We start from the raw sequence: 26,498 nt of genomic DNA, 5'->3' as shown, positions 1-26,498 counted from the left end.
AGTTGTCCTTTTTTTTTTTAAATCTAGGGTCTCTAAACCGACGAAACAGGAACATGAGCGCGAACTCGGTGCACAGCGCGCTTTGTTTGCTTCGCGAAAGTCTAGCTTCGCACAAGAACCGATTCGGCGACTCATCGCCAGCGCCACTCAACGATGGCGAGTTCCGACACCGCCGGCACCTCGACGGGGAAGACGAAACCAACCTCCTTGAAACAAACGCGTTCCACCATCAGCGTACCGCCAACTTAGACGAGGTGCGCATCAACGTAAAGAATGCCGTCCACCGCCCGCATCCTCTACGGCGACCGTTGCAGCTGTCGGTAGGGCTCTGGACGAGGTCCGTATGTAGCTCGAAGGATCTTCTTTCGATCGGAGCTCCTCGCAGTTCGCGAAAAGCGGCTCCGATCAAGTATAGCGCTCGTGCAGGGAAGCCTCGACTGCTTTCTGCAGGCGCGATAAAGATGTGCCCATAACAACCCGAGTTAGCTTCTTTTTTTTTTATTCTCTCGTGTTATTTTTATGAAGCTCAGATAAAACGAAGAAGTCGGTGTCGCGAAATTATTTCAGATTCCCATCGACTTCGTTTTAACCAGTCTCGACAGTATACGAAAATTGCCACTGTTACATGGCTACCCGATGGATGGCACCACTGTGCTTAATGGTCGTAAGAGATCACAAGAGGTCGTAGCGCACTCGGTCGTAAGTGGTAGCAAATCTGTGAACGACCCCTGAGGCAGTAAATTCTGCTTATGTTTGTAAACCAAATGCCTCATACCTTTCGATACGCCTCCACGCGTGCGTCAGCTGTCGTCAAGTAGCTGTAGGCGTAGGAGTAGTCGATGCTCTCGTACAACTTCCGGTAGACGTTGAAGAATTTTATCCAGAGCTGAAATGCGGGATGAATAATTTTGATGTTGAGTGCATATCTTCTAGAGGGCGCTAAGTTGGTAAAAAAAAACTTTTCTTCATTACCTCTCCATGTCAGATTAAGTATCTGCACTCAATTCCTTCAGAATATGTAGCTGGCGCCGCCATTCAGGGAGCGCAACAGGGCGGGAGCAACTTTCAATAGTTACAATTAAACAGTGCGACTTCATATACTTTCATGTGGTGTCAGGAAGCTGAGTAGATATCGTTTTGCTCTTTCACGGATGGTTCTGATATGCCCCATGACGGAAAAGCGTATCTTGTGATTCCAGAGCAAGCTTCAGATGACAACAATAAATTCAAGCATCAATATGTCTTGCATGCCAATACCTTGAGGTGTTGCCTTTTTAGTGGCTTTATATTTATCTAAAAGACTGCGTAGCCTAAATTTAAACATGTTTTGTGCTTGTTTAGTTGGCGGAAAGATAGTGAGCTCCAGTGGTCGTCTGATGTGTTCGGTATAAATGATACCAGTGTAGTACCCCTGCTAGCTTGGGGTTTCTAATGTGTATCACGCAATAATGATGCACGAACGCACGCTAGTACAATGCTTATTCAGATCGAAACGAGCAGGGGTGAGGATTGATACCAGGATCACTAGGTTCTTCAGCGCGAGCTTTCGCTCCAGGTGCTCTGAGTTGCGCTGCATTAACACACTGCGACACACATTCCCTTGCCGGCATTAAACAAAACCCGTTATTGTATAACTTACGAGAGAAGCGAGGGTCTTACCTTGTCCCCCTTGAGGCCAAACTTCTTCTTAATCCACATGTGGTAGATCCAGGATGCGGCCATGGGCATGCTCCTCTCGGCGTAGCGCAGGCACAGCCGCCAGCGCTCGGGCTCCGTCTTGTAGCCCAAATGGTAGCGGTAGTAAAGCGTCTTCACGTGGTTCTCGTGAGTCCGGTACAGCAGGCCAAGACGCAACAGCACCCGATATCCCAGGTAGTTGTAGATGACGTCCCTGATGTTCGTGGTAGTTTCGGTCACACTCGACTTTGGTTGCTCGGGACTTAACTAGCGCACGGCAAGGTTAGCCGTCAACAGCTATGTGTCACTGAGAAGACTGATTTAAGTAAGTTATTGTTTGTTTTCGCGGACTTGTAGGGTGCGAGAAAACAAACTGCGATGGAAATCACGAGGCGATTTACGCTGCCATGTGATGATTTTCACAATGTCTCTACTAGAAAAAATAATAAAACTTGGTTATGGCGTCTTCCACCCCAAGGCGCCATTATAATGGAAATGTGATTGTAATGGGAAATACAAGAATAAAATTCGCTACATGAAAAAGTAGCAATCCTTCCTCTGATTGAGAATTTTACGGATGCTATTAACGACCTTTTTATTTAGATCACTTTTGCGTACATGCTCCTTTTCTTGTATATTAACTTAGATCGCTCGTGTGTGCATGCCATTTGTTTTATATTTTAACTTTGTACGACATTCCTGTTATGGTTCTCGCGGGAGAGCCGCAGTATTTTTAGAATTATAAATAAGAACTCAGGCAGACAAAAACGATGCGTTATTTTTTACGAAATCGCAGTTCGACTCTCAGCGTATTGGTTAACCTCAGAGCTGGTGTAGTAATGCTGGTGAAAAATCTACAACTTTAACGTCTAATTTGTTCACTGCAACACAACACAAGGCACTCGCCTGACATTAGAAACTCTATTGAAGAGAAATGTTTTTGCGCTGGCCTTGCATTAGTAGACTCAGGCAAACTACTTTAGAGAACAAACGCACAATGACTGCGCTTCTGCTGTGTGCTCTTTGAAGTAGTTCTCAGACACGTAAGATTCCCAGCTTGACTGATGTTTGATTGGGATAGATCCAAAGAAGGTATTCAGGTGACTCACAAACCAGTTTTGACACATGGGCGCCTAATGCCTTGTCTGAAAGAGCGTCCACCAAAAGAAAAAACACAAGGCGTTATCTACCAAATTCCCTGTGATGAGTGTTCCGCTTCATACGTCGGCGAAACGAAAAACCTCATGAAAAGAGTACGCCAACATAAAAATGACGTACGCAAATTTGACCGAGAGCGTAGCGTTGTTGCGGAACATTGCGATAACAATGACCACCGCATCGGCTTTAAAAACACCCGAATCCTGGATGTAGAAAATAACAGGCGCCAACGGCTCTTTATTGAGTCGTGGCACATACAGACCACACCAGGGAACATTAACCGATCCACCGGCACCTTGCCCTCGGCATACGTCAGTGGACTACTAGACTTAGAAGAAACACCAAAGAAACAGAAAAACGAAGATGCTGATGCTGATCCTCGTTTTGTAAATAACCAACTCCGAAGAAAGCGGAAATACCGCACCTGGTTTGAATACTAACCGCCGTAAAAAACGAAGATACTGTTGTACATTCGCTGCAGAACAACAGAAAGAAGCTGCTTCTCTTTTAAATAGTCCCCCTGAAGAAGGTGCCGAGCCGGCACCGAAACGTTGGGACCCTACCTTTTTTTAGGGATTGGTTGGCGTTAGCTGTTTATTTATCACGTTTAACTCAACCAGGCAAACGTCTGCCGAAATGTTCACCTTAAATTAACCTTTGTTTGTAAAATAAATGTTTGGCTGTCTGAAGTGAAAACAGCCTCGTTGAAATTTGCTTTCAAGTTCGAAAGAGGACGGAGAAGTCCTAGAAACGATGAGGAAGGAGTGGGCAGTGAAAGGCGGACGGTACACCGGCAGCATGGTTGGCCAGCATGGTAGAACATGTATGTAACACCATCATGAATTGAAAACCGTGTAATTCGGCTTTAGTGAAAATAGACATATTTCTAAATCACCCAAGCATCGAGGAGAATGCTGAAAGTGTAATTCTACGCTCGGCACGCGCTGGCCTTCCCCGTATAAAAGATTCGAAATAAATAATCATAATAGGGCTTTGACCAACGCGCGTGCAAGGCGAAATTTGTTTTAGGCCCTTCCACAAGAACAGTTACTACTGCAGACGACAGCTCGTGCAGCTACACTCGTAGCATGCACCTTGGTGCTTGAGAAATTTAGCAAAACGCTTATTAGGACGCTGTCTGCTTCTGCGTGCTATCAATACCCGACCAATTGAGTCAAGGCAATCCACTATACAGTATTCCAAAGACGTTGCCGTGCCGGCAATTACCGCCTTCATTTAGGCTTAGGAATGGCCGAAATCAAAAGACTAACTAAAAAATGCGGCAAGATCATTGCCCATGCTTTGAGATTTAAGTGAGGTAAGGCAAAGCGAAAGCCTTCTGCACCATTCACTGCTGACTGGCGCGCCCGATATTGCAGATACTACGACATAGTCGACCCAAAGCGAGCGACAGTCGCTCGCAGGGGCACCGCCATGTTTCCCTGTCGTCCTTACTCTGCCGGTCACGTGACTTAAAATTCCCTCTAATAGCGAAATACGGTTAACTTTTTACCGCGGATAAAATTAACCGGCTCCGAGCAAACGGGCCCAGTTACTACAGAAGGGGATTGGATACTTGGACGTTCAGCTACCGGGAAAGGCACCTTAGTGACTGCAGTTGTTGTTCAGCGCTCTCGTGTCGCGCGCTCCAACGACACGCGCTCTCGCGTCGCTGCGCTCTTCTGTCGTGCGCATTGCAGCTCTGCTGCCGTGCGTTCTCGTGTCGCGGCGCTCTCCTGTCGCATGCTCTGCCGTCGGTGCTGTCGAGTTGTGCGAATTCATGGCGCCCCCCCCCCCTTTTCGTTCCATCACGTTTAATCAAAAAGGAAGCATCAGATGATATTCTCCTACGACTTACTTGGACTGTTTTTGCAGAAAACGTGCCAGTCCGGCAACGTACTTCACGTTTCCCACAAGGACCTTAGTATGTGGCCCGATGGTAATTGATGTTCCTTCGAAAATAGTTTTCAAATAGGTCATCCAGTTCCACTAGAACATCACAGAGTGACGACACCCATTAGTTCGACGGCTGGGAGCCATATCATGGTGAGACTTACATAAAAGGAGTTGTCCAGTTCCTTCAGTTTTAGAACTTTCTTTTCGAAGTAATCTCCTGGACGGTGTCCTTCTGCATAACGAAGCCTCTGGAGCAAATCAAATATTTGGTATACTCGTAGTTATATCCACATCATAACTTCGTAAAATATTTTGCGGCAGTTCATCGTTTAAAACGTTTGGTAATACCTGCGTGTTGTTTGCTGTCAACACTAAAGCACACTGCACGAGAAGACTATAATCCGGACAACTCTTTATGGTATTTCATAAGTGAAGACCGTGTGTGCACAACCTTGAGAGGTGATCAAGGTGTGCGAGAGCTCGGATACGCATAGATTTTACTTCATTGCCAGAGAGCGTTGTCCTACGGTACAGGGTGAATTGGCGCTTGTGATATTTATCTCAAAGTACTAACAAACAACACGTTTTAGGGACAAAGGTGTTGTTCAAGATTTGACACACTGGTAGCCGGCCTGCTTTCAGAGGATAAGTGAAGAAGACGTGTTATTTTTTTGTTAGGCCTTACTGTTCACATGTAATAGTAAACTGAGATGAGTTTCGTGTAAGTACCGGTTAGGATTTGACATCACCATTTATTTTATTATATTCGCGCGAGTCAACGTAGAAGTAAGCTTTGAACTTACACGTGTGTTAATCAAGCGAATCATATTTTGAAGCAAATGACAAATTAATTATTTAATTTTTTTCTTATTAGGTATAGATTATTAATAGCTCCTTCACTTTGTCACATTTTATGTTCGAATAATGGACGCTCGCCTTCACTCAAACACAGGAAACTGTTACAACATTCTCGAAAGCTTCAATATCTCTAAGTAATGTTGTTTTGTTGTTGTTGTTGTTGTTGTTTTTTTGTTTTTGTTTTTGTTTTTATAGGCCGTCATATTTTGGACACGCGCTTTCAGCATGCACTGGACACATCTGCTGTTTTAGAGTTCGGCGTGAAATCGGATCGAATCATGACATGCTCAAATTATGGCGGCCGCCAGTGTTGCTTGATGAACTTCTGGAAAGAGTCTATAGTGTCCACAGGTGGCCAACGTCTCTGTACCCACTTTGATGAGGTCAATGTCAAAGGCTTGAATGTTGTCGCAAAGCGTGTCCCACTGGTCGTTTGTGGGAACGATACCGTACACCGTGAGCATGGCATCGCAGACGCTTTGTCGAAGCCAGTTGGAGGACTCCGTCGTGGACAGGATGAATTTGGGTAATGCAGTCGTTTCAGGCTCCTCCAGCTGAAAAAAGAACGTTAAAATGTTATTATGATTGTTTTATTGAAATGAACTGCACAGCTAAACGCTGCTGACAACCCTTCCATAAACATCATCGCAAGGTTTTTGTTCACGGAAAATGTTGCTCGGTTAAAATGAAGTCACCTATGTACGTCCGAAATATACGGGCAAATCACGAGAAAAGAAAACCTTGTCTGTTTGTTTTTTGCGGGAAAGGTTTTATTGACATTAGCGTGATAAAATAGGTGTCATTTAAATCATGATTTACATTACGATTTAGTTAATCTTGGTTTTTACTCTTCACCCCGGTTTTCAATCCCACCGTGTATTCGGCCAAAGCCGAAGTAACTGTCTGATTCCAAAGGGTAAAACGTGTCAGGGCCTATAAGCTTTCAGTAGTCTTAAATATACAAAGTGTGTTGGTTTAACGTACATAAATGATGACTTTGGAGTAGTCCTCCGGGTCCACTCGGAGCCCGACACTGACGAGAGGAAAGAGGCCGAAGTCCTTGGCCAGCCTCCCGGAGATCACCGAGATCTTGGGGTCGCCTTCGGGGTCCAGGGACGGGAAATGCTCCAGGCCCAAAATCAATGGAACTTTTTTTATGTCCTCGGTACTGCCATTTCTTTCTGAAAAATTGTATTTTTAAAAAAATTCGAATTGTGGGCTCTACAATCTGTATCTCGCAAATATATGTGCGTTTGCCACGACGACTTAGCACTGTGACCTGAGGCCGCGTGACGCCACGCGATGTGTCGTGACGTATCGTGACGTCATGATATCAGGCGACATCACGACGGAACAACAAAAAAACAGTGCAGTACGAGCTTGGGTAGCAGCAGAAGTTATTGTATCTCTCTCCGCATTAAAAACTCCTAAATCAAAATAAATCAACTACAATTAAGATGAGCGCGAATTACCGCTGGCCGTGCCCCCTGTGCGAAAAGAGGTACCACAAGGGATGACGCTACGCGCCTGGCATTAATCGAAGGTTCCAAAACCTAGACCAAAAGGTACCACATATTAAATCAAAGTTACGTCAACTTTATCACTTCATACTGAATTATATTATCACACAAGAATGGCGTTGTTTTTAGTCTTGCTACAAAATAAGTTCACTAAAAAGAAACATTTTTTGTGCGTACGTACCTGCGTTTTGGCAAGCTGCAAAAATCGCCTCGAATTTGCGCACCGGTATATGGGTCATTTGATTCATGATCTGTCCTTGCTCTGTGATGGAAGCTAAAATAAACTTTCAGTTAGCAACAATGTGATAGTCGTATGCTTGTTTTACTTGCGCCTATTTAACCTGTCGTTTTTTTATATATGAAATATGACCGAACATACGTCTGCTATTATGCGATTTGATATGTGGCCTACAAAGGAGGTGCGCTAACATTGAGTAAGGTTAGCTCCACTAAGCCGAGGTTTCCTAATTCAATTTCGCAACAGAATTGTTGCAGTTAAATAAAAATGTTTATCGAAAATTTAAAAAGTTCATGCGTTATTAATTGCGTCCCATTCGAGTTATAAAAGAGTGCAACTCAAAAATAAAACACAAAGTTGCTTATACGGAAAATCAAAAGGTCAGTAATTTCGAGTTCTACTGCTTTGATATAAGTATTCAAGACTTAATTTTTTTTATTAATGCTAGAATATATTTTATTTTGTATTTATTGGCACAGTACGTTTGACATAAAATAATACACACTACTATGTGTCATGGAACGTCAAGACTCAACTTCTGCCACTTTAAACAGGGACGATCACAGTTTTGCATTGAAAAACCAAACCTGTACACATTACAGAAAAAAATATCACACCAATTAGAAAAAGATAGTGAATCGCCACGTCTGTCATGATGGCAGTTGAGCACATTTTTTCAATGCAGTAATTTAATTTATAGTGATTGCTCTAACCTGTATCAAACGCTGAGAAACCCGTTTGTTTGCTGATGAATACCTCGTTCTCGCAGCAAGCTTTTTCTCGGCTAAAGAAGCTTTTTTTTTATATATTTAGCTTTTTAATATGCAGCAACGCATGTTGTTATTATATCCATGGTCACTAATATACACACCTTCCACTTCGGTATAGATAGTTTTTTCGATGTCAGAAACGATCCAGTCGTCGAATGAGTACTTGCGCGAGAAGGGCGGGATTCGGGCGTTTCGATTCCATTTCTCACACACGTGACTGTAGAAATCTTCACACGGATCTACGCGTCCCTTGTCAATCATGGACTCGTAAAACTTTCCTGGAGTCAAAGAAGACGAACCGGTGTTAGAGACCACCACAACCTCGTCACTTGCTACAAGTCTATAATTGTTCACTGAGCATTCCACCGCGTTTCTGCGCCACCTCGTATAGCAACCAGGTGTGAGGATAAGCAAAACAAGGCACGGACAAATATGTAACGTGCGCGACCGCAAGTTAATAACTTATGTAACTTATATTTCTTTGGATTTCGAACTATGAGCTCCCGATATCTATCAGCGGTGGGCGTAATTTAGGGAGTCTCCATGTCCGATTTCGTGTAGGGCAGACGGTTACAAATAACTGTCGTTTACATAAAGAAAACGGTAACTATTACGATATGTGGTCTCTGGTTTAGACACTATATTGGCCCTTCATTACTAGCTCCCTCGCATCTGTTTTACACTTTATGTTTTCGGCTGCATTTATTGAACAACTTTTAGTGACGGTAAGTTTTGGGAACCACAAAACTGCTCAACTTCAATAGGCTGGATATCACCGATAGGTCGTTCAGTCACGGTATTACCCATAATAAAAAGAAGAAACAAAACGCGATCTTTTTTTTTTTTATTCATTTATCGGGGGGGAGGGGGGAGAATAAATGCCACTTACCCGCTTCTCTGCAGGCCCTGGTCTCACATAGACGTACTCTGTCAAAGCCTGCGAGGAGGAAGTCCGCATGGTGAGCACGTCACAGCTCACATTCTTTGGCTACCGCAAGTGCTGCTTACCGACAAAACTTCGGAGGAATACTGCGATGGGGATCGTCACCAGCAAAAACGTGGACACTGGTATGGCTCCGATGACGAACCACCAATAAGAACCGCCTTTCCCATTATCTTCTCGGCTGTAAAGGTTACCGTCGAGAAAGTATCGCTACTGATGAAACATATGGCATGATTCCCGCTGCTTTTGTTTCTCTTTACCCCTAGCCCCACTGAAAAGGGAAGCAACTTCCATAATTTGCCCAATAAACATATCAGAACTTATAAAAATATTATAAGTCTTCCGTAATGGTTACATACAGCCTTTTATGTTATTTTGTGTTTATTGGCCACATTACCAATTATGATTTAAGGCGAGACATATGTTTAATAATTCAAGCAGCATTTGAACGTGTGTACGAAGAAGGGCTTTAAATTAAAACAGCCAGAAACTCTGATCTTTGGTTCCGAACGCAAAGACGGCAAAATTTGTCACCTAGAAGAAGTGTATCGATTAGGAATGTTACTGAACGGTCAAACATTATAAGCCTTTAAGAAAAGATAGTACTATAATGTAAACTATTTCCACATAAGATAATTTAAACTATATATATTTAATGCCTAATTAAAAATGTATCTATTTAATTCAAGAGGATATATATGGCAGAACCCAAACGCTCACGAAAAAGTGAGCGTCTCAAGAGTGGACCCTTCAACGCGAACAATCACAAATGATAGACGCCTTCAGCATGCGCCGGAAGTATTTTCCGCTATATGGTGGTAGTAATCAAAATAAACAAACTCCTTGCGAGATTGCAATTGACGCAGTTATAATAACTTAAGCATACCACGTGCCCTAAGTATGATGATCGGCTATTACGTTACAAATAATTACTGTAGACAGCATATCAGGAGAACAATGAAAAACATTAAGATTCCTTTGTGAGTTAAGATGTACACTCTCAGAAATAAGGGGTGTAGTACTTACAGCCTTTGTCCAATGAACACCCCAAAAACAATTCGACGTTGAGTCCACTTATGTCGAATCGACGATACCAACTTTCACGAGTGGTTTGATAGTCGAGTGCTACGACTTTTTTAAAATAGCTAATGTACACATTTGATACTATATAAAAAATACTCAAGGTTTTGTAGCTTCTGCTGCAAAACCTCGGTGATTTTTATACAGTTTTTGATACGTACCAGTGGGTTCAAATGAAAGGCGAACAGTGTCGTAACTTCGAGCCCACTGCCAGTGCAGCTTCCAAGCTTTGGTTGTGCTTGGCGAGGTTCAACCACATCGGAGTATGGCGCTGCGAGGTTGTTCGTCCTACTCCGACGTGCTTGAGCCTCTCCAAACACAACCCAAGCTTGGAAGTTGCGCCGACAGTGGGCTCGAAGTTTCGTCACTGTTCGAATTTCATCTAAACCCGATGTACATTAGCTATTTATTAAGTTACATCACACAGCTATCAAGCTGCTTGTGAAAGTTGGTATCGTCAGTTCGACGTTAATTGACTGAATGTCGAAATGTTGTTGGGGGGTGTTATATAGGGCGGTCCAAGTCACCAGGCTCGATCTAAAATGGACTGTAAAAATCGACGCTTGCACGTAGCAATTTAAACTTTTCGTCAAAGGTGTATTTCACAGGTCGGTATTTTCTTGTAAAATTAAAACGCGTAGTTCTCTTTCTGTAAAAAATAAGGCCAAGAAACTCGCCAGGTTCTACGGCGGGCAGTGACGCAGACGACAAGGGCTCAGTAGCGGGGTGTGTTCGGCGTTCGTATTGATAGATGGCGTCGGGAGCAGTGTCCGAAGTTGCAGCCGACCAGCGAAAGAAAGCAGACGACACGCAGACGAAATCCGTTGGCAGCAAAAGCGCCGCCGTTATGCAGGCGCGTATATTTTTTTTTTTTTACTTGAAGTATTGCTTTTATTGTCCACGTTTATTTTTTTACCGAAGGTACATTTCAAAACTATTATGTTCATTTCAGGGATGGGCAATATTTCAAATACAAGTATTTTAAATACGTATTTCGAATACTTTGTGTATTTTGCATTTGTATTTAATTACAAATTGGGTAACGTATTTGACGTGTGTATTTAAATACTAAACGTGGGTATTTCAAATACAATTTTAATTAAATACAATTTTGTGGGCGGAAATACATTCCTCAAATTTATTGTCACTGTCCAGAGCTGGAAGAAAACTACGTTCTGCACCTATAGCAGTGTCTCTGAATCAAGCACAAGCGTTTAGTGACTTTCTGATTACGGTGCTAGTCCAGGGCAATAATATTGACGAAATCGACGTTCACAGGCAGACTGGCTAAATAAGTGCCTGTGACAACTTGTGATGCTTTCCAGCCTGATTTCCATCCATATTTTTGCCTGCAACATTCTAAATGCGCGGGTCATCCAGATTTTCGTAACTGGTGCGAGTTGCAACAATACAAAACTCTCTAGCTAGTGCTGCGCGTCTTGGTCGTCTCGGTTCTTTGTTGGTCTATACCAGGGATGGGCAGTATTTCAAATAAAAGTATTTGAAATACGTATTTTAAATACTTTGTGTATTTTGCATTTGTATTTAATTACAAATTGGGTAATGTATTTGACGTACGTACTTAAATACTAAAACGTGGGTATTTCAAATACAATTGTAATTAAATACAATTGTGTTGGCGAAAATACATCCCTCAAATTTATTGTCACGACTCATTTTGCTCATCCTAAGACGTGTCCAGAGCAGGAAGAAAACTACGTTCTGCACTGAATACAGTGTCCCTCAATCAGTCACAAGCGTTTAGTGACTGTTATTACGGCGCTAGTCCAGGGCAAGAATAGTGACGAAATCGACGTTCACAGGCAGACTGGCTAAATAAGTGCCTGTGACAACTTGTGATGCTTTCCAGCCTGATCTCCATACATATTTTTGCCTGGAACATTCTAAATGCGCGGGTCGTCCAGATTTTCGTACCTGGTGCGAGTTGCAACAATAAAAACTTTTCTAGCTAATGCTACGCGTCTTGGTCGTCTTGGTTCTCTGTTGGCCTTTACCCAAATGTAATCGGCAAAAAAAGCTGCTTGAAGCTCTGTACTTTTTTCACCTATTACATCCAAGCTGATTCCCTTTTTTTGGGATTATATTTGTATTACGTTACTAGAGCCTCGCACACCAACTCCCGAGTGTGCGATGCAAAATTAAAATGAGATACCCAGAAACCCGTTGTAGGTGCCCTGTAGTCGCTGATGCAAATCTTGAGGGATGTATTTGGTAATGTATTTGGAGGAGACCAAATACATTTGGTTGTATTTGTATCTTGTACTTAAATGCTTTTTTTGGAAATGTAATTAAATTTGTAATTAAATACATTTTGACGAAGTATTTTGTATTTGTATTTCGATACATATTTGCATGTATTTTGCCCATCCCTGGTTCATTTTAACAAACCAGGGTGGTCGCGAGCCGTCGCGATTAGAGTTTCTGGAGCCAGAGTTGCGCGTTCACCTCCGTAGCGCCGTTTTTCCTGCACGGCATGTTGATCCCGTTCGTCACGTGACTGAATTCGGCGAATAGCGGCGCCGCGCGTTCGAGGCGCGCGGCGCACTCAAAAGCAGGGGAACGTACGCCGGGGCGCGTGCAACGTCTACTTTCCTGCACGGCACTTGATCCGGCTCCTCACGTGATCGCGTAACTCTGGCTCCGGTAGGGAGCCTATGCAGGAACTCTATAGTCGCGATAAGGAGATAACGCCATCTAAATACGAACACCAAACACACCCCGCTACTGAACCCCTGTCGTCTGCGTCGCTGCTGCCGTAGACCCTGGCAAGTTTCTTGGCCTTATTTCTTACAGAAAGAGAACTACGCGTTGTAATTTTACAAGAAAAAACCGACTTGGTGAAATACACCTTTGACGAAAAGATTAGATTGCTACGTGCAGGCGTCGATTTTTACGGTCCTTTTTGAATCGAGACTGGTGACTTGGACCACCCTATATATCAAACGAGAGATGTGAGCACTACACCTCCTATTTTTGAGAGTGTAGGCATCAATGGTGATATGAATACCGTAGCGTGTTTATAATCGTTGCACGCTCAAAGGAATTTTTTGAAAGGCGAAAATACTTCGCTGCATACATAAGGGCCTGGGTCGTGGTTGTGTTCTTGTTAAAACTTGTCGAGTAGCCCGAGAACCCCTTGGAGTAGCTGCTCGACGTAGTCGTGTCTCGTCCATCCCCCGTCGTGTCGTGGGAAGCGGCGTCCTGTGAGGTGACGTCCACCTTCACGCTCCACCTCACACTCTGCTGTACACCGCGTGTAATTGCATTTTCTTCCTTCACCTTTGGCGTTCTTTCGTATGGCGAAGAGCAACTAAAGCGCGTCCACGGTTTCATGCCAGAGCATCATTCAAACATGGGCGTACCAACTGGGGGGAGGGTGGGGCAAGAGGGGACCTTGCCCCTCAGTTCTCAAGTGGGGGGGGCGAGGCATGTGCTCGCCCCCCCCCCCTCCCCCCCCCCCCCCCCCCGAAACAGCAGCCACTGGGCAGGGCAAGCACTGGCCGGCGGCACCCAAGGGATACCAAGGGCACCGCCTCCTGGCCCTGAAAAAAAAAGGGGGGGGGGGGGGGGTTCTGGTTTGCTTTTCCACTCAAAAACAAGTCGGTGTGCCACTGCATTCAGCATATTCCCAAAGAATGCTCCAAACGTTTTAACCAATGAATGAGCGGCAACCTGGTATTGTTGAAACATGCCAGAGAGTTTCAGAGTACCATATTTCTTGTTTTTCGTGTGGATAATGTTAATCCAATCATAAATGTACTTTTGCGAGCTGAAAGTAAATTTCTGCGTGTTTTCCCTCCAAGAGACCATGAAGGAAGTTCACTTTAACGAGTGAAATAGATGTCAGGTGCCTTTCAGGTAGTGTTAACGAAATTTTAGCCTGAAGTTGCACTTGCTCGCCGCACAGATTAATTTAGCAGATCCAGAAAAAATCACACCGGGACCGATGACAACGACACCCGAGACAACGAAAACTAAAGCTTTTGAGTCACGCGGTCCCTTACACCAATCTATGCTCGTCAATCGATTGGTCGTGAACGGAATCCGCTCGTCTTCGTTTTCGACCGTGAGTTGTTAATCAAATTCGTTTTTTTTTTTCTTTTTTTTTAACGCATTAGTGCCTTGACATGCGCTGACCTTGGACTGGTTGCAGCACGTGTATTCAAAACTCGCAACGTCACCACAGGAAGGCGCCATAGGCCCACGTAACACTAATAGGCAACTAAAGATCACCGGCGACGTCCTCCTTCGCCAATTTTGCCGCCGTGCAATACGGAACGGCTAGATCTCGGCGTCGGCCCGCGCAGCGCGTTGCTGTGGGTGACCTCGAGCGACGCGCACCGACACGGACGCAGACGAAGAGCGAGAAAAAATACCCCATGTGGTTGGGGTTTTGGTCACGTCTAGCCAACAGTTGACATTCGTTCAGCTTCAATCAATAGAATTTCAGCAGCTGTTAGCAGCATGCTGTAGGAAGTGGTCCCGAAACCTTGAATAGCGTCTCTTTTGGCGAGTGCTCCTTTCACCTAAAGTCACTGGATCTTTGAGATGTAGTGCCGAGCTTCCCGTTTGGTCGCCATTTTGGTCTGTGGAATGAGTAGTTCCCTTTTACTACTTCGTTCTTTAAGAGCTGATCCTAATTTAAGGTGACAGCTTTCTGTATAGATACATTTCTTGTATAGCGATATGTTGCTGCCTACATGCCGGCAGAATAAGCGCACATTCTCGCACCGCCACCACATGCGGCGTCGGTGCTTGGCAACACTCAAAAATAATTTTCCTGTCTTGAAATACGCAAGGAGAAAAAGATTAATGTAAAAGATTTGCGTAAGCGTTTTTTGGTAAGTGGATTGTGTACACACTGCCTAGGATACTCATATCGGTAAGGAACGCTTTTAGTACAATGACGCTCCAAAGCGATATTGGCACGGCTGTTAGAGGACGACCCTTTCGAACCTCGAAGGATTGAAAGTACCGAAATAATGATTGCTATGGAAACAAGGACCGATCAGTCAGTCACCTTTCAAGGTTTTGGTCGTTTGTGTGTCAGTATCTGCATGTTTCCAGCTGGCCGGCAGGAAAGGCAATGGCGCAACTTTCCCAGGATCTAATGACTTTAGTTTCACCCAAAGCGCTTTCCTGGAATAGTTCCTCAAGGGCATGCTTCTCTAATGCAACGTACATTTTGTAAAAAAGGGTGCAATCAAGAAGAGTCTTGGGTTTCTGTCTCTTACTTTTTAATAACTCTAGTTTACCCAATTTAATTGATCCCCTATAATAACTCTAGGTTAACCAGTGCAATTGACTACCATCAACGTGCAAACGCACGTTGATGGTGGTCAGTTAAAGCGGCCTAATATAAACTATTGCAAAAATCGCCTTCTGAGCGATGTCATCGTCGTCTACTGGGTGGATACAGTGTATTTAGCTTGCGCCCAGTGATTAGGTAGTAAGCGCTAGAACTGTGCATAGAGTGATAGGTAATGCGTGAAAAAGACTGAGAGAAAATATATTCTGCTTGCGGGGTGTTCAGCACGTTATATGATGTATAGAAAGTATGACTTTCAACTGAATGCTTTCTGTTGGAAACAGACATGAGAAACGACTTAATTCACATCGTCATTCGCGCGCATTGTCATATTATGAAACAGGGAAATAAAAACAAATCGTGTAACTATACACAAATACGCACTGAGAGAAATAGACCTCCTAGTTATTAATACAATTCAGTGGCAATTTAATCCTCTGAAATTATTTCTTGCATTGTCGTTTGGAATGCTATATCATCCCACACTGCTCTTGTTATGTATTTTTATAATATTTCCTAGTGCTCGCCTAGCATTGGCCACACACACTAAGCACCCCAATGGCCGCAATCGCCCTCATGCAGTTAGCCAATTAACTCACCGCTAGTGAACTGTTATTGGCGACCTAATTTTAACTATAAAACATCAGTAACTTAAACTCATAAAGTCTCTCGTTGAGGTTGCGCGAAATAGAGGCTACTTACCCGGGTGAACGGAATCATGACTCCTTATCGCATTTTCAAGGGCCGCTGTGAACAAGCGACGGGTTCTACATGCCACGTGCGCAAGTCAACCACTGCACGGCCGTCTTCCTCGTCGTCTTCGGATACAATGTAATTATCTATATACACGAGTTATTGGCAAGTAGATTGTACTGGCGGGGTTCAATCATTTATTTGAATTGCTTAAGTGATGCATGTCTTGAATTATGCATATATTTTCACTGTCAGATTCTGCCAATAAAAGTAAGAACGGTGGCCATGGCCAAGGAAGTTAACCTGTCGCAGCTAGTGTCACTGAATGCTCCGCCAGAGTACCACTAGTGCCACTAAATAAGCTACGCTTATTTAGTGGCTCTAAGTACCACGTTCCCATTCTCTTAATGCTTTGCCGACAACAGTCCCACTCCAGCCTTGTGTGTTTTGATTTCCAGTGGCATTACTGGACGGCAGCAGTCACGTGAAACGTGTGCCATAACTATCATTATCACTTTTCACCGCCATGAGCCACCATATTGGGTCCAGCCAGCTTCTGCTGCAACGCTCCGGGTCGCTTCTCAGCCCTTTAGCGTTGAAGGCGCACGTATTTTAATGGAATCACGTCTTAACGTTCCGTATTTTACCACTCCCGTTTACCTGCTTGCTGAGCCTTGGGGGCCGAAGCTGGTCAGAGAACGGCAAAAGACTCTTCCGCTTCCCTTCAGGAAAGAACGCTAAAGTGAAGTGGAGGAGTTGTTCGGCTTACCAAAATAAAATGAAAAAATTCCAAGCCCTCTGCAGGAAGCGAGCTTTGTGAGGTGTGAATTTCACTGTTCTCCGCGTATTGCTCGTCGCCTTGCAGCCGATCAGGTTGCTTCGACTGAACTTGGTTCGGCACGACGAATGCTTGGATGAACGGCTGTTTCTGAACAAGAATTACATTTCAGTGCTTTTTATTCAAATTGCTTCGCTTCCTACTTACAAAGCGTTAAAACAAATATAAAAAAGGAGTGGTTTTGCAAGCAAAATTTAAAGCACGAATCTTCGGGTGACTCATAATGAAATTTAAGCAAACAGTCTTGTGTGAATGAGCACTCAGGCAATTGTCATTTGAGTTTTTTTTTTTTTTTTTTTCCACTTTTGTGGTACAAAAAAAAAACATGAATGAAGCCTTGACAGCACGGTCTAAGATAGGTATGTATCTTAATACCCCGAGTGAATGAGATTCATCTTCTTGCTGTTTAGGTAGAATGAACGATGACACAAACATCCTTGGTATTTGCGGTTTAGAAAGCCATCGATTTCATATCAAGCCATTCTCGTAACTCACCGTCAGTTCCATTTGTTTGCATTAACCATTTACAGAGGTAGCGTTGACGGCCAACTGCCATGAGAATCGTTATGGGGACATCATTGCTGAACTTCGATTCAAGTTTCATCTGGCCAGCAACCCAGGTGAAAATATGAAGTGGTATTTCATGTGGTACCTCTTGCTTTCAAGTGGTACCACTTGCAAGTCAAAAGGAGCCACTTGCACACCAAGTGGTACAATTTGAGCTTTAAGTGGTGCCACTTGGGCCTCAAGTGGTACCGCTTGGGTTGTGAATGGTACCACATGAGCTTCAAGTGGTACCGCTTGGTTGCAAATGGCACCAGTTTCCAAAATCGCGCATATCACTAATAAAATAAGTGAAAGCTGTTGCTCAATCTGAAAAAAGTTTCAGGTGTCTTAAATATGTTGTTGTTATAAAAAGCCAAATGCAAATATTTTGAAAAGATTTCACACATGTGTACAGTGTGATAGAAGTCTATGCATTATGATATGATAATTTTTCTATGAGTACAATATTCTCAAAACACGCGAGAAGAAATCTTCCATACGAGATTCCCTAAGCCATTAGAAATTTCGGAAATCTTTTCCCGCAAACAGTAATGCCCTTCCTGGAGGTCTTTTCTTTAAATTGAAAAATTTGCAACACGACGTTTCTTGAGCTCGCTCTCAAGAAACGCATGGCGAGTCATGAGCAAGGTGTAAGATAGGAAGGTGGGGAAACGGTCCATAGAAACCTACCGCAGCGCCGTGACCGGATTGTGTACTCGTCTGCTTGCGGGTACCACCGATTTGCGACAGATGGCGCTGCGGCGAGAGGAAAAAAATCGGAATTGGATTTGCATGGAAATTAATGGGAGAGTGCGCAAAATAAACCGAGAGCACGACAGTTCTCTATTAAAAATCCACGAGAGACCATCTCCGTCAGTTTAGCCGGTTCTCCACCGGTCGCCCACCTGGAGTGAGAGTTCGCGGTGCTCCACATAGGTGGCGTTAAAAGAAAAAGAGAAAACCGAGGGGTACACAATCCGGTGGCTCATTTGGCTCTCGTTTCCCCACCTGTCTATCTTACACCCTGGTGATGAGCGTCTCGTAATCCTTCACAGACAATGATAATGCGACATTATCCAACACGACCGCCGGAGAACCAGTCACAAACCAAGAAGATAACGAGTCACGCCCAACGTTTCTTAAGCTGTCAATTGCCACGTGTACTGCATGTACCCGTTGGGGGTGTTGTGTCTTCATTATTATATTTTCATATATTCGGATAACTTCGTCTTATTTGCTATGTGTTCATTCAGTTACTTCTTCTTCATCATCATCATTTTTGAATAAAGAGTCTCATGAGAGCAGCACAGGTCACTGGACGTTCCTTTTCGGCCCGCCGGGTCCAGCTAGGACTCTACATTCTTTTGACGGCGGGATGCACGGCGGATTCGGCAGCAAACCTCCTCAAGACGTTTTGAGTAAACCAGGGAAGTCGGAAATTCCCTGAGAGTGATGGATTCCGCTCTTCGAATATTTCATGGGGCATGTGGTGCTCACGCACCGCCCTCAGAATGTCGTCGATACCTGCTGCGCCAATGCCTGGGAGTGGAGGCTTAACCGGTCTTCGACGCATTGCCCTCATCCTGCGCTGTCGCTGCGCCGTCGCCAGAAACGACGTCAGCGGCAGCCGCTTCTAGAACCCCGAAGAGAGACGTCTGTTAATTGGAGGCTGTCGACACCCTCAGCGCGCACTATGAAAAGTCGTGCAACATGCATGGACCTGGAGCGTCATCGGTTCCGCCAGCGTTATCAACAGCCCAAAGAACCATTGTCGGACTATTAGACTATAATAAATATAAATTTGGTACCTTCAACCTTGGTAACACGTTGTACATTACGTTTATATCATAAATACAATAAGTTTTACAAGACTGCGCTTTCAAAAACGTATGTTGGATAAATGCGCACGAACACCACGGCGCCGCTCTACAAGAAACATATTTTTCACGTCGATACCAGATATTTACTCACGTAGTTGCGCCATGGCCTTCCCTCTCCGACACTGTGACGTAACCACTCGGAGCGCTACGGCCTTCTTTCTAGGAGATGTTGGTTCTCCACACGCCGATCCTTCCTACTGGATGAAAACGTCTTGCGAAGCTATTTGGTACCAACAAGACGCGCAGTTAAGTTCCTAATACGCATTTACAATGCTTTTATATATTCCCAACAACGGCATTTATCTAAACACAATGGTTCGTCCCATTCAAAACGAAACTTAGTTCTTTCAAATTTGCCATACTTACTTTCGAAGGAAGACACATTGCGATAAGCAAGCTAGCCGCAAACTTCCACGATAAGAAATATTTATGCAAAGGGTGGCTTGGGCTCGCAGGTAACAGTCGTGGAAAATTCGTTTTCCAACATATGTGACTTGCCGCATACATCAGTGCACATGGTTCAGAAAGGAGTCCAGAAATGAAAATTCACATTTATTACGCCTCCTATCGCGCGACAAAAGGCCAGGCGTCGTTCACCAGACAATGCACTTCTGCTCCGGGTTCATGATGGTGCCAGGTTTGCAGCTGAACGCTTCCGCGAACCTTTCGAAGTTCATCAAGGGGATGATGGTCCTGCGAGTCGATTCGACGTGTGCGTTTTGTTACATGATATTCAATAAAACTCTATGGTTGGCCTAAGAACCGCAGTAAAAAGAAACTTTGGCTCCTGTTTGGACGTTACATATTTCGCTCTTCATGTGTCGAATTAAATTATATGTAGTAGGTGCCTCAGAGATACACTTTATGTTATTTTATCAAGACGTAAACGTTTCATGCGCCAAAAGCGTTGTCTTCCCTCGACAACCACTTCCTCGCGCTGCACATGGACAATGCGCAAAACTTATTTTATTTTTTTGTTGGTGGGACAACGTGTATAGATGCTTCGGCTCTAGTGTGAGCTTTCTTCCTCTAATATAACATTTTGTCTTTTTGCAGCAGTCAAAACCCGGCAGAGCTTGTAATGCATTCCCAGCCCGTCACACACTGTGGTGACCTTGCTTATTTTTTTCTATAGATTGTTTTAGCACTTATTGACTTTTGTTTTAATGTTACTGTTTTCTGCGTACGCGAAACCTCGAACGTGTATTTTCTTTTAACGTTATTAGTTTCAAGGGAAACTATTTTAACGACCTGTACAGGAGTAAAGCCAGCACAGTATGTCCCTTCCCTACCGAAAAAACCTAGATTTCAGGTTTCCAGCAAAAAATCCAGTTAGATTTTTCTGTTCCATAATCCAGTATAAATTATACAATATTTTTTTTCTAGGGTTTGGCTGCGTATTGACCTTCATAATGTCCTGCGTCACCTGCCACTCGGCGATTACTGTCGGCGTCTTACTCAAAAATAAACTTTGACAACACAGACTGTGACGCAAATCACAGCAGATGCAAGGAATGGTAGTGGTGGAATTCGTGATTAAAACATGGTGCCCGGTGCATTGTCGGGTGAAGGTTCATTTCAGAAGACTAAATTTCTTTATCTAATTAACGTAGATAGTTTGTTTAAAACCTATGGAGAACTATGCATACAAGCCTCGTATTAAAAATGCAGTCTGTTATAATTATGAACTCTGCTTTCTTTTCTTTTCTTTTTTTTTTTTTGCATTTGCCATGAAAAGCTTGTGCTGACCAAAGACCAAACAAATGAATTACTATATCGCACAAGACAGTAAATGTTAGTCTTGTTCAACCTCTTTTGTTTTCCTCACTCTTTTGTGTCATTCTTGGAAGAGTTCGTCTGTCTTTTCCTTTAGATTCAGTCTATACTAGCGAGAAGTAAATAATAAAAAAACTTCACTCACCACTAAATATAAACGTTCACGCAACTATGACGTAGGGCACTGCGTAGGCATGTCATTAAACCTGGTAAAATATTTCTGCTTCGACGGATGGTACATACCTGAACCGACTTGGTATCTGGTCCCGAGGGCGCAGGTAAAAGAACATGGACCGTTTCCTTGCAACCTCACATTTTGACTGAAAAATAAATATAAATATGGTATGAGTGAAGACTGGAGTTGGGCAATTGATAAGTTGACCTATCAATTAATCGAATAATGATGTAATCGCTATTAGTTTTTTAACCGGTTAATCGGTAAACGTTTGACGAAGCAAAAGAAAGTATAAAAAATGCCTTCACTGTGCAGACATGAATGGGTAAACCTGTAAAAAGGGCAAACTTTAGGCAAAACTTTTAACCTACGTTACACTGTAGGGTCGATATTTGTAACTCCAGACGAGTGCCGAAGGTTGCTCGTGTCCCGGCCACTTCGATACCGTGCGAGAGTCCGTTTAGTTCAGCAGAGACTATTGTGAACAATCAAACGAGGTCGCTCTTGCCGGAATGCATCAACGAACCTCTGTCAGTGTCAGTGTCCTTTGAACTCTTCTCAACCACACATCGAAGTCGATTCATAATCAAAATTCTATATTGCGCCGTTTATCCCATATTCAGCAAATACAAAACAAATTTATTTTTGATATTTTTTTAATATTATGCACGGGAATGAACGAGACCGATTAATCGATTAATTATTCGATTAAAGGATGGCGATTAGTTTGGTTACAAATTTTATTCGACGCGTAGCCCTAGTTAATATTAGTCAGATTAGTGGACAATTAAGCCGCGCTTTCATTTCTACGTTCATAAACAAAGTCAACCAGCGTTGCATATTGCAGTTCCGATCTACACCAACTGTTCACACCGCTTGTCTCGCTCTCTATTCAAAGTGCCATCAAACGTTTAAGAAACAGTTTCCTGCCTTTTTCTTTGTGGACATCGCAAATTGACAGCGACCATTATCGACAAAGTTCAATAAGGCAATGCGGCATTTAATAAGCGATCGTTCGAATCTGTTTACTCGACATTAGAATGTCTTTACGGGGAGTGAAGAACATATTGTTTATTTATTTCTTCAATAAATCGAGCGACTGAATGGGCCTCACGTCACCTGATGTCACACGTCATTACGTGACGACATCACGCAACAAGGTTACGCGTTGTCATAGTTTCAAGTCGTGGTATCACGTGATCCTGTGACTTCTCGTGACCTCAATCTCACTTCAACATTTAGCGAGGAAACGCACTTATGTTGCATTCACACCTGCTTTCTAATCGTAACCGCGAAGCGGATCGGCTCGTTTGCATCGTCATCTGCGCGTGAAACTGCACTGAATCTTTAAGCAACCACGTTCGCAGCCGCTTCGCTGTTGCAGTTCAACCGTCAGTGTGAATGAGGCATTACGGCAGGACAAATTTCTGGGAGCACAGGGTTCAGTTAAAAGGCATTGCATGCTGTACAAAATGCTGAGATGTTGTTTCCATCTAAAAATACCAAGGTAGAAGATCGCCAGATGTTTGCACTCAAAATTGAGCACTCACCATGGCATAAGCGATAAAGAAAATTTGCTCCATTGTCCAAGGCTCCATTCCGGGTACACTATAGAGACCGTACCTCTCCTCATACTTCGTCATGTAGACGCGGTATGCCTTTAAGGATAAAAAAATACAACAAATTTACGACATCGAGCAAATCAAAACCTAATTTTCAGAAAGAAAGTATAATGACCACACCTTGAACGCTTGGCGTAGACCCGCGTTGTCGGCAACACTGGTTTCGAGGGTGGCGTTGATGCTCAGCTGAAGTTTGAACAAAACGATTCGTCAATAAAATTCGGAAGTATGTTTATTTTTATAAGTCCCCGTAAACTGATTCATTTAAAGCACGTAAAACAATGTTGTTGTTTTTTTTGCTTGTTTTAACAGGGCAAGAGTTTGTATCGCAGTTGTTATAATTGAAGTCCTGATATTCACTACAATATGTCCAACTAGTCAGCTTGTCTATAATTAGAAGTCAAAATGTACAACGCTGCACATGAAACCACATATGATTATTGCAGTTCATTTAAGGTAATCACCGTGAATATGCCTTCGATGACACTACTATAGTTAGATGTTGCAATCAACGAAATACGCGAATTAAATTTGACGAGTGACGACGAGAGAGATATGCGTTTATATTTAAAGATCCAGCCTCCGCTGTAACAATGGACATGACGTGCGCATGCAAAACGTAAGGATCATTGTAAAAGCGGATACTTTGGTTTCACTGAAAATAGTCTTGAAGTCTAGTTTTTTGACGAGCCTATTCAGTAGACTGCAGTGGTAAATTTCCGAATACTTTGTGTGGAAAAAACTTGCATGTACATTTCTTTGTAGAGTATCCCATTCAAAGGTTCTGCCTGAAATACTATTTATTCTACACTCAATATAATGGTTTAACGTCGGTTTCTATAAATCTCTCCACAAATCGATTACTGCGATCTGTTGAAGAGAACGACCAAAATGGACAACGCAAATAATGGCTTTCACTAACAAAATAGCATATGCGATGGTGATCAGGACGTTCTGCTTGCTCAATCCCCCAACATCCGCGGCACTTCTTAAAAGAATGGTGAACCAAAATTCGGGTTAAAAAAAAAAAAAATGCAGGAGCTGTAGGCGGGACGCTACAATCCCAACAACACTACTCGTAAGGTTATATCTTGTATGGACGGCCGTATTTTTGGAAAAACAGGCCGAGATTGAATGAGGCCGACAAGGCCTGTCAATTCAAGATATTTCGTTTTCTCTTCTCTTCGCTTCGCCCCCTCAAGGCGGCAAGGCGGAGAAGACGCGTAGCCTTTCCCTCTCCTTCTCGGAAAAACAAGGCGTAAACATATCTGTCAAATGCGACACCTTTTTCTTTTTTTTTTTTTTTTTGTTTTTGAAAAATACGGTCATCCGTTTGAGATATCGCTGTATGAGTGATGTTTTGGTGTTCGCAGCATCCCGTTGCGCGTCTTTGCCGCCGTGTTTTGTGGAATCCAGATTTCGGTTCAGCATCCCTTTAAATAAGGCTGACCTCGCTCGGTTCACCGCGGTGACTGGTTTTTCAGAAGTTCAGTAGAGTAGTAGTCGCACGGACAACTTCTAGAGCTTAGTCCCTGATTGCTAATGCACAACAGGGCGTTGCGAGATTCGATCGACTGCAGCCTATAAAACTGCAATGAGAACCAATTTATAGAAACTATCAACAAGTAATCGTGAAGCGGTTACCTTCCTCGTAATTATTCTGGCTCAGTCGTCTTGTAATATCTCTTATTCTAGCTAAGAATGCCTTCATTAAGCACTGGACAGACACAATTTTCAGGTAACAAATGTTGTCGTTACTTCTAGAATAGTTGGTCGTTTCTGGTCGACGTTACTTCTAAAATAATGCGTCGAAGAAGTTTATTCAAAACAATCGAGTTCCTGGAACGAAATTGCTCCAGGTCAACGTCGCCTACAATAACCAAAGCCTGGATAACCGCCTTGAAGAAAGGGAAGTCAGATTACTCTCCATGGCGCCAGAATGAGCACTGCCGAACCCGCAGTGTACGTTTTGTCATGGGCAAATCGATTTCGGAAGCTCCTGGCGAGTCTTCTATGCATCAGAGAACCTATGCTTTTCAGATATTTTTGCAGCCTCGAATCTAAATTTTCGAAGCGATTGCCAATGTACAATAGGTGGCGCGTCGCAGCTCGCAAATCGTCAATTAACTTTTTTCAGATAAAGACGACACCACGTGGCTAAAACTACGGTTGGTGTATGGGTTGAGAGCTGCGATACCTTTCCTGTCTCCTCTGCGGCTGTTCTCCCGGACGCCAACAAAAGTTCGAGCTTTCGCCGCTGCGAGAGGAAGTCCTGCGCATGGGCAGAACCCTTCTAGAAAAAGATCCATTGTTCCCTAACCCGACACCGAGCGTCCTTCGGCACATTGACTGAATACCAGGCCGATCAGAACGCTGGCGCAATATTCGTGTACAATCTGTCCGCGCTCGATCCCACTTTGATGACGTACCAATGCTAGTGCACAGGCCTGCATTGTCCTATAGTCCCTGATAACTTAAAACAAACGCAGGGTGCGGCGAGTCGCGATCGCAAGGTTAGAACTCAGAAGCCAATGAGATGGTCGAATTACTTCCTAGTGACGCTGAAGAACAAATCACCAATCACGAGACGTGAATGTACTAAGTCGCGCCCTGCGTTTCCTAAGCTTTCGCCAACCGTAGGTGGTGTTGGTTGTGAGCGGCCGCCACGGCCTTTACCTTCTGGCCGGTGATTGGGTTGCTGAACTGGTCGTACTGCTCTGCGAGGCAGCGGGCGCCTGTGATGAACTTGCGGTGCGTCTCTCGTGACCACCACTCCACCAGCTTCCCGCGCTCGTCGTAGAGCGCGCCTGCGAAGCGTCGTTCGATGGGCACGCCACGCCCTAGAGTTCCACTTTTTCTAACGTTACGTTATCGACGCTCTGTGGGATGACACAAAACGCTAAGCAGCGTCAGTACTTCTCAATAGTTCAATTTCAACATTTTCTTATGCCGGTAACCTTATCCTTGAGGAAACAAACCCGTCGCATATTAAAACTAATTTTAAAAAAATGCATTTGGCGAACACTTAAATTATTGTGTCAATAGCAGCGGGACTCTCATTTAACTGCAGTCTTTGTCTTCAAACATTAATTTCTCGGTTGATTTGCAACTTCTATGGTAGGTACCAATCTATAACTAAATATCAATCACACTGGTCATGCACATCATATAAGTACCTAGGACTTCACCTCACCAGCGATTTAACATGGAATAACCACGCTGACGAAGTTGTCCTCAAAGCTAATCGCGCACTTGGATACTTAACACGTAATGTCGAACTCTGTTCGCCCGAAATCAAAAGGCTAGCTCGCACAACCTTGGTTTTTTCCCAACTAGAATGCGCATCATCGATCTGGTCACCATTTTAAAATTATCTCTAGCGAACTAGAACAAATTCAAAACAGAGCACTAAGGAGTACCACTTCGTAATCGGTTGGGTCTCCTGACATTTTCTTTTCGTCGAAGGCTCTCTCGACTTCCGCCCCCCCCCCCCCCCCCC

The 26,498-nt window shown here is 43.7% G+C and overlaps 2 protein-coding genes across 2 annotated transcripts in view; both read right to left on the bottom strand.

The window, feature by feature from the left end:
* Nucleotides 1–19,810, bottom strand: part of LOC8033372 (neprilysin-1) — a 38,427-nt gene extending 18,617 nt beyond the window's left edge. The window contains exons 1-11 of the mRNA XM_042290188.1: nucleotides 19,793–19,810; nucleotides 9,126–9,270; nucleotides 9,007–9,054; nucleotides 8,219–8,395; nucleotides 7,291–7,383; nucleotides 6,574–6,770; nucleotides 5,964–6,143; nucleotides 4,893–4,979; nucleotides 4,694–4,824; nucleotides 1,660–1,891; nucleotides 776–886 (exon numbers count right to left, since the gene is read on the bottom strand). Coding sequence (XP_042146122.1) covers nucleotides 776–886; nucleotides 1,660–1,891; nucleotides 4,694–4,824; nucleotides 4,893–4,979; nucleotides 5,964–6,143; nucleotides 6,574–6,770; nucleotides 7,291–7,383; nucleotides 8,219–8,395; nucleotides 9,007–9,054; nucleotides 9,126–9,270; nucleotides 19,793–19,810 — 1,419 coding nt within the window. The remainder of the gene's footprint in view (nucleotides 1–775; nucleotides 887–1,659; nucleotides 1,892–4,693; nucleotides 4,825–4,892; nucleotides 4,980–5,963; nucleotides 6,144–6,573; nucleotides 6,771–7,290; nucleotides 7,384–8,218; nucleotides 8,396–9,006; nucleotides 9,055–9,125; nucleotides 9,271–19,792) is intronic.
* A 209-nt stretch (nucleotides 19,811–20,019) lies between these two features.
* LOC121835733 (neprilysin-1-like) overlaps nucleotides 20,020–26,498 on the bottom strand; it is a 42,217-nt gene continuing 35,738 nt past the window's right edge. The window contains exons 18-22 of the mRNA XM_042290187.1: nucleotides 25,676–25,806; nucleotides 23,120–23,185; nucleotides 22,928–23,035; nucleotides 21,446–21,522; nucleotides 20,020–20,119 (exon numbers count right to left, since the gene is read on the bottom strand). Of these exons, the coding sequence (XP_042146121.1) occupies nucleotides 20,020–20,119; nucleotides 21,446–21,522; nucleotides 22,928–23,035; nucleotides 23,120–23,185; nucleotides 25,676–25,806 (482 nt within the window). The remainder of the gene's footprint in view (nucleotides 20,120–21,445; nucleotides 21,523–22,927; nucleotides 23,036–23,119; nucleotides 23,186–25,675; nucleotides 25,807–26,498) is intronic.

The sequence above is a fragment of the Ixodes scapularis genome, unplaced genomic scaffold, assembly GCF_016920785.2.
Source record: "Ixodes scapularis isolate PalLabHiFi unplaced genomic scaffold, ASM1692078v2 PGA_scaffold1__304_contigs__length_218370807, whole genome shotgun sequence".
Taxonomy (NCBI): Eukaryota; Metazoa; Arthropoda; class Arachnida; order Ixodida; family Ixodidae; genus Ixodes; species Ixodes scapularis.
The sequence above is the reverse complement of the archived record's forward strand: the minus strand, read 5'-3'. Positions and strand labels throughout refer to the sequence as shown.